At 35.0% G+C, this 8116-nt stretch overlaps 3 protein-coding genes across 3 annotated transcripts in view; 2 read left to right on the top strand and 1 right to left on the bottom strand.

The window, feature by feature from the left end:
* Positions 1–609, bottom strand: part of LOC105162959 (cation/calcium exchanger 1-like) — a gene marked incomplete in the record, with an annotated part of 1903 nt that extends 1294 nt beyond the window's left edge. The window contains 1 exon segment of the mRNA XM_020694047.1: positions 4–609. Within this exon segment, the coding sequence (XP_020549706.1) occupies positions 4–401 (398 nt within the window).
* Positions 3565–4722, top strand: LOC105162871 (RING-H2 finger protein ATL56). The gene is made up of 2 exons (XM_011081028.2): positions 3565–4410; positions 4522–4722. The coding sequence occupies exon 1, from the start codon at positions 3767–3769 to the stop codon at positions 4337–4339; it is 573 nt and encodes a 190-aa protein (XP_011079330.1). The 5' UTR covers positions 3565–3766; the 3' UTR covers positions 4340–4410; positions 4522–4722.
* LOC110012001 lies at positions 5632–7212 on the top strand. The gene has a single exon (XM_020693954.1). It carries the CDS (start codon positions 6162–6164, stop codon positions 7095–7097), a length of 936 nt encoding a protein of 311 aa, XP_020549613.1. The 5' UTR covers positions 5632–6161; the 3' UTR covers positions 7098–7212.

Here is an 8116-nt window from a genome sequence, read left to right as displayed (position 1 = left end):
GGGGGGGAGAGTTTGAGAATCTTCGACAGGCCGACGAGGGAATGGCAGAAGTAGTTGCTCGCTGTATCAGCTAATAAGTAGAAGAGCAGTATGAGCCAAAGGGATAGTGAAACGTATCCAAGAACAGGGCTGAATGTGCAGTAGAAGAGGTGGAGATAGGGAATATAACCTCTTGTCTTGCAGCCTTCGTGGGATTTCACATAGGAGCATTTTTCTTGCCTGATTTCTAACATTTGAATCCCTTTACAACCTGTTTCTGTATCAGCTGTCTTGTAATGATCTGATGTCGGATTAGGGTCAGTCCAGAAATGGGCTGTGAGCAGGCAAGAAACGAGGAAAATGAAGCTCAAATTGAGTAGGATCGTTGCGTATGGATACTTGGAGAAGAACTGATCTGCCATGTTTAGAAAAGGAATTTGAGTTTGTAGTGTTGGGGTGGATAAGAGGGAAATAGACAAGGGAATCAAGTGCAAGAATCAAGAGCGGGAGTGTGTTGAGAATGATACGAGGAATCAAATCAGAGTCAGAAATCAGGATTAGCTGTGTGGTCTTGGAAAATGAAATGGAATTTTGGATAGATGGGAGTGATGGATCTTGATCATAGTGTGAACTGTGGGATTTGTCGGTTTCTTTTCTGAAATTAGTTTGAGCTCATGCTTTCCAGTTTGAAGATAGTACTTTCCCCAGTTGGAGCAATGGGGCAAGGCAACATGTTAGTTCCGAAAATTCTAACTCAAATTTGATTTGATTTGAATTAATTATAAGATAAATTACAATGAGCTCTCTTTGAAGTCTAACATAATTATAAATACTTTTTATTATTTCAAAAAGTATCAATACCCTCTGATTTTAATGACCGTCTAATAATGAACTAAATCCGTTAATTTTCGTTAAATTTTTCATCCATTCTTTGTGGTAATTTTTCATCCATTATAATTTTACTTATTTTTTAAATTTTTTTAATAGACTAAGTGGATAATTTCTTTACAGTTTTGAGAATTTTTCTATCCACCCCCTTTGATTTTTTTATAACATTACATTTTCTTTTCAAAACAAGAAAAAAAATACAGTAATTAAGAACAAAATTGACAATTCTAGACCTCTATTCTAGAATTATATAATTTTATCAAACATCAGGAGGGTATTTGTAGTTTTCAAACAATGAGGAAGTATTTGTATTTATGTCAAACCTCAAAGATTTATTGATTTGTATTATATATATAATAAGTATAATTCATTTATCATGTGATTTATGTACGATTTTATAAGATTGACTAATTACATAAATAATATATTATACTTATAACGTGATTTCTTTGATTCTACCAAACTTAATTTGTATAAGAATTTTCGCATAGTATTGCATGAGATTTATGTTCTGAATATAAAATCATAGCTCTATTCTTACAACGTTAACTCTAAAACAAAAGATAATATAAACGATAATAATTTTTAAATTATCGTTAAAAATATATATTAAATGTGAATCGTTTGATCTTATCTAAATTATAAATAGCTAAAAATTATCTGTAAAATTATCATTAAAATAATTAACGATATATGTACAACGACAGCACAAATACAATGAAAAAATTATTCATTATCACTATATCATCATTATATATGCAGTACTTTATTTTTAGTGATAATTTTATACACGATATTTTTATTATTAATTCTTGCTATTAACAACTTATACAAAATCATTCTCACTATTGAAATTATAAAAGTTATTATTGTGATCAAATAAATTATTTTCTCACTTATTACAAATATGAAAAATTGTCCCTTTTTTTTTACTAGTTAGTCAAATAATAAAGGTAAATTTTATAATTTAATAAAAAGTTAAAAGGGTATAAATGTAACTTTTGCTAAATAGTTGTGGCCAAGATGGGATTACACTAGTTGTACCCAAAGGGGAAAAAACCAAAGGCTGAGATTTTCGGGAGAGAAGTGACGGATGAGGCATTGCGGAGAAGCAATGATGATGTAGTTCCAAACGAACGGTCATTGATGATTTGTTGTTTGAATCAAAGAATAATCAAGGATGAATTTTTATGAATATCCTCATAAGAGAGAAACAGGTTATGACAGTCAGCTGAGATTCTGACGATAACCGTTTGATATTTAAGTTGGAGTTTGTGTTGATAAGTAGCAATTTAGAAAAATAAACAAGATACCAAGTAATAAATGTGTCTTACCATAAATAATTAAAAAATATGGGCGTATTTATAAGATCAGATAGTCCATGTGGCATCATCTCAAGTCTTGAACCATCAGGATGAAGGGACAGGATCTCAAGCCCTTTGAACGGGTTCTCTATTCAAGTTAATGCGCAGTTGAAAACAAGCCCCCACCCGAAATAAAGTACGCGAATCCTATTGTGTCATTTTGGCTAATTTAAAGGGGTATATATGTGTTTTCTTCAATAAATGTAATGTACCTATAGATGTGCAAATTGGTTAATCGAACCGAATTTTCGATTAATCAAAAATTCAGTTCGGGGTTTTGTAAAATTGAAAATCGAATCGAATTTGACCGGTTCGGTTCGGTTTTAACCGAACCAAATTCGGTTTTCGGATTAAAAAACCGAAAAAATCATTTTTTTCCTTTTTTTTGAAAAAAAATAATAATATATTTTATATTTTTAAGCGAAATTGTGATATTTTTTCAATTTTATCCAAAAATACAAATATCAAAATACCAAAATTAAATTCTATATTAAATACCAATATAATATTAATATATTATATATTAATATATATAATTATATAATATTAATATGTGTAAAAATATATTTTATTTATTTTATTATTTAAAAGTTCAATTTTTCGGTTTGGTTCGGTTCGGTCACCGAAACGATGACCAAAAACCGAACCAAAAAATTGAAAATTTTTAAAAGAAAAATCAAAAACCGAATCGAATTTTCGATTCGGTTCGATCGATTTTTCAATTTTCTGCTCACTCCTAATCCATACCAATAAGAAATCAAGAAAAAATAAATTAACAAATTATTACAAACTAACAGATAGAGTTTGTCGGTCAAAGATGATGTTCTAAGTTCATCAAGATCCCTCTTCTCATCAGTTTCAATTGGTCGTTTACGCATCATGTATTTGCGTATGTATAATAAATAATTTTTTTATATTTTATAATATATTCTAAATAAAGACAAAAGATTATCGATATAATAAAAAAATTGATGAAGTGCGTAAAAATAACTTGAAGTCTTAAAATAATCTAAGTAGATATATAATTGTCATATTCAAATATTAGTGCGAAAATGTCTTTAATTACCATTTATGAGCGTAGAAAATCTTTCTTTTTTATATTAATATAGAAAAAGTACATTCTTCTTCTTACATTTTATCTCTTAATACTTTTTTGTAAACTAAATTAATTATCGTTTTCTTAATACTTTTTTATATTGAAATTGCTAAAAAACATTTTTAATTGATTGTGGCGTTTATTTATGAGTCCACTAAAATATTCCGGGATGATCGGAGTACTTGTGGCAAGAACTGAATCACTCAGCCTCAGCAACTATTTTAGCGAAAAACTATGTGCTGTTTAAGGGGGTAAACGTACCTTCACTATAACCGACAAAACCTACGGCGTCTGTCTCTATCCTGATTCCTGTCCCAAACTCTAAAGTCTCCACCCCCAGGAAAAAAGAAATACCCCGTCCTCAATTCCCCGTTTTTCTTCACAAAAATCCAGCTGAATCGATCCAATTATCAGACAATTATTCAAGAATCCTTCCCACATGCCAGCTTTCACCGGAGAAAACCACCGCCATGCACCGCCGCCGTACCTCAGCCGGAGCCAGAGGAAACTCCTCCTCTTCTTTCTGAAGTGCGTCATCATGGTGGTTGTAATATCCCTCTTCCTCTTCTTCCTCGGTTTCGCCGCCATCGTCCTCCTCCACTTCCTCTTCATGTCCAACACCTTCCACCGTCGCTGCACCCGTCTCTTCCACCCCACGGCAGCCGCTGATGACGACACAACGGTTTCCACCAGGGCCGCCGAGGGCTCCCTTCACATTCAGGCCCTTCTGCCTGACGTGACTTACAGCGTGGCCGCTTTTCCGGGGAAATCAGATTGTGCAATTTGCTTGGATTCTTTCCAAGAAGGAGATGGGTGTAGGAATATTCCGGTTTGTAATCACTTGTTTCACGCGAAATGTGTAGATAGGTGGATTAGGAAGAAGCCCACTTGCCCCGTCTGTCGAACCCGGGTGGATTTGGATCCGACAAGGTCACCAGGTTCGAGAACCAGCGGCGATGATCAATGGAAGAGGCTTTGGGCTGCTAATTTCGAGGAGGGCACTTCTTATTGAAGTTTGACGGAGTTCGAAAGCGAAAGAATTTGAAGAAACTTCTGTATGCAAATGGAATGCATAGTGTTTTTGTAAGTCTTGAAATTCTGTCATTCTGTATCTTTTGTTATTTTTTATCATGTTTGTAGGGACTTCCTCTTTGGAGATAATCATATAGTTGAAGATAGGTCCTTTTTTTTCAGATTTGATTTCAAAGCTGCTGGTTCTTGCCGAGATAACTGTAATGATTATATGGGCTTGAGCAAAATTACAATATTGAATCAAAGAAAAGGGGCTGAGGCATAATTATCTGCTGTATAAATTGGTTTGATGTTTTGTTTATGAAACCATGGAGGTTAGACAAAGTTCTTGAAGACATTGTTTTGAAGAAATTGCTCTTTGGATTTGCGTTTTTGCCATATGGATTTAGAAGATATCTTTAAACTATGAATGCCCTTAGAAGATATCTTTAAACTATGGATGCCTGGAAATTGTCGGATCGTGTTTGTGGATAGATAATGAAGGTTTACAATTCTTCAATGGCTAATATCCATTACGGTCTTAACACAGAATTAGTAGACATGTTTGTAACTCGAGAAATATGGTTAGCTCTATGTATGTTTTCTACTCTATTTGCATAATTAGGAGCAGCAGGGAAAGGTCGTATGCTCTCTTTTTCCTTATAATGGTGTTATCACGGTATTTGTGTTGTTTATTTACGAAGAAATATATAGTTTTATGTTTCTTGAACTGTTGAAGTTCATCTCAACGATAGAATGAGAAACGTTAGAAGTAGTGTACGACTATCTTAATCGTTGTTTGTGGTCGACTAGTTGGTTTAATTAGTCCTTACATATAATCTACCTGCAGATACACATGTTCTTTCATAATTGTATATGCGGAAATAGTATAAGTTTGGTAGAATTGGCCGCACCAAACCTAGAAAGCCTGCTAGGTATGGTTACGGTTTGAGATTCCCGATGGGGAAAAATAAAGATTATACCGGAACCTTATAAATTACCAGAACCAATGATAAGAACAATCTGTGTGTGTGTGTGTGAGTGTTTTCTTTTATTCCGCCCTTGATGTTTGAAGTATATTTTCAAGAAAGTGTGTGCTTATGAACTGAGGGTGCTGAGCAACATAGTGTCATCATCGAGACCCTGCCAGTTCTGCTTCAACCAACAAAACTTATGCATTGTCGAGTGATCTGCAAATTGCTGTTTTGCGGAACATACATTTTCGTTTCATGGAATAGCCTGCTTTAGGACGCCCAACTTCTTAACTGTTTCTGCTGGAATTTTGTGCTTTAAACCTTGAACCAGTATTGAATTTTGATCATATGGCAATCACATCTTCTACATATCATGTATTCTAATGACTAGCTGGAAATACATCCAGTTATCTAATGTTCGATTGCTTGGATCTTTTGGTTTAGCAGAGGTTAGTTGTATTCGTTGCAATTAATTCATTTAGAATTATTTCATTTTCAATTCTGTCAATATCTTCGAGATGCATATGAAAATTTTGCTTTCGAGAGGAAACATGTTCGACGCAAGTGTCCTGTCAGAATCAGTGTCATGGAAATCAAAAGGTTTGGTTTGGTTTGGTTTCCACAATCTCTTTATTGGAAGTTCTTACAGTGGAGGATAATGCTTCAACTAGTGACCTCCACTTAGACTTGGTCATTGAAGACTTGCACCATGTCGATTTACATTTTCAAGCTGTCATGGTTGACCCAAGTTGCTCCAATATTGACCATTTCAAAGAGAAATCCAAACCCCACTGTACCTCAGAGTAGATCACACAGGTTGTCTGTAGACCTCTGATCCCTGAAGGTGCAATGGAACTCTTCGGATCATACAGTTTCTTCACTATTTCAAGGGAATCGATTGAACTTCTTCCCAAGAATGGGAAACTCAAGGTATTCTTAGCTGTGTTTTCGGCAGTTTTATCATCGTGTTTTGTTTTGTTGTTCAAATACTCCCTCCAATCCCTGGTGGCCGACATGTTCGTTGCTGCCCAGCAGTCAGTCATGTCTGAGCCTTTTGTCTTAGATATCTCGTTCACGCCCACAACAGGCTTGATGATCACGGGCCAGATTGGCCATCTGGAAGATGATTTCGTACGTCTTCTTAAACTTCAAATATCTTTTGTTCTTTATGTGGCCATCATCTCCTTCTTCTCAGTCGTTTCAACGATTCTACACTCAGCCATGTCCTACAGTTCCAAGCCGTTAATGCTAAAAGACCTGTTTTCAAGCATTTGGACAACATGGACACGGCCCCTCATCGCTATTCTATATGCATCACGACTAGCGATTGAATGTGTCGTTCTTGTGGTTATACTCGCCACTCCTCTCCTGATGTACCCAATCTGTGTGATCTTTTGGGCTACCATTTTCCTCCGGATTACCGCTTCAATTTTCTACCTCTACTTGTCCGTTGCTTGGGCATTGGCCGTGGTGGTTTCAGTGGTGGAAGAAGGTTGTTACGGGATGGAAGCACTTGGAAAACCTGCAGCACTAGCTAAGGGCAAGAGAGTTCAAGCTTTCTTGCTCAGCGTCTCTTTCAACGTTGTGGTGTACGTCATCCTCGCGGCTTACAAGATGATATTAGGACACAAAGGGTTAATAAATCCGACGATGCATGCACTGTTTGTAGTGAGTGTGGCTTCTTTTACAATGATTTTCCTAGTCATAGCCTACATGGTTTTGTACTTCCATTGTAAGGGCCAGCGGATAGAGCTACACGGGAGTTTTTTCTTACCAGTACGCTAAACAGCCAACTACACAGTAATTGGCTGATAACATGTCTTAATTGGCTGTAAAAGATCTAAAGATTGATTATCAGAGAATGGGGATTGGATGGAGGCCATTCGGCCAAGTTTCTTCATCGGAACCACTCATCAATTCGAGTTGTTGAGGCTTGTCTTCTGAATTTGAAGTGATTTTTCCCATAGACAAAGTCATCTGAAATTGCCAACACTTGTGTCTGAAATTTCCACATTCAGGACCAGGTCCACGTTCTGGCAGCACAGTAATAATTGACTTCGTCTGCCCGACAAAGCTAATTCAATTTCTATGATTTTTTTTTAATAGTATAATTTTGAAATTTAATTATATAATGTAAAATATATTAATTAAGTTTGATAAGAACAAATGAATTCAGATTGGGTTGGTCAATTTGAAACATCGTCCTAATATATAGGAAAAAAATACTAAATTTAGATAACAATACAACATAATATGATCTTCATTGGTCTTTGTCTTTCTTTTTCTTTTTTTTTTTTTGTTTTCATCTTGTTTTCTTCCTCATCGCTCGGATTTTATATCTCAAATTGTGTACTTGTAATATTTTTGCATGTCATAATGTTTTGTTTTCTATTCTATTTCGAGGCCGGGGGTCTGTCGAAGGCGATTCTGGAACGTCTCTGCAAAATAAATAAAATTATTAGTACTTTTAATTAAAAATTAATTTTTTTATAAAAAATAATATTAATAATCTACTTACCGCCACCTCAGCCGCCGTCCTCCTTTTTTCTTGTAGCACATTTCAAATAACTCCATCTGCTTGGCGGATCGAGCTCTGCCTCCTGTAGAAGAAAAAAATAGTTAGCATCTTATTTATCAACATTGTCTTTTATTGACAGATAAAAATGGATAAACCTAACTAGTTCTACTGGCAAATTTCACTTGATGGCTAAACAAACGTAAAGTCATTCGTGATCTATTTGTACGTAGTTACAAAGGAGCTATGTATGTTTAAATAATTATTATTTATTGGAAATATTATCCAC

Source organism: Sesamum indicum, linkage group LG5 (assembly GCF_000512975.1).
Source record: "Sesamum indicum cultivar Zhongzhi No. 13 linkage group LG5, S_indicum_v1.0, whole genome shotgun sequence".
NCBI classification, from domain to species: domain Eukaryota; kingdom Viridiplantae; phylum Streptophyta; class Magnoliopsida; order Lamiales; family Pedaliaceae; genus Sesamum; species Sesamum indicum.
This window is presented reverse-complemented; position numbering and strand designations above follow the sequence as displayed.

Coding starts and splice junctions, on each gene's coding strand:
- LOC110012001 (XM_020693954.1), top strand. CDS start 6,162: ATGGAACTCTTCGGATCATACAGTTTCTTCACTATTTCAAGGGAATCG.
- LOC105162871 (XM_011081028.2), top strand. CDS start 3,767: ATGCCAGCTTTCACCGGAGAAAACCACCGCCATGCACCGCCGCCGTAC.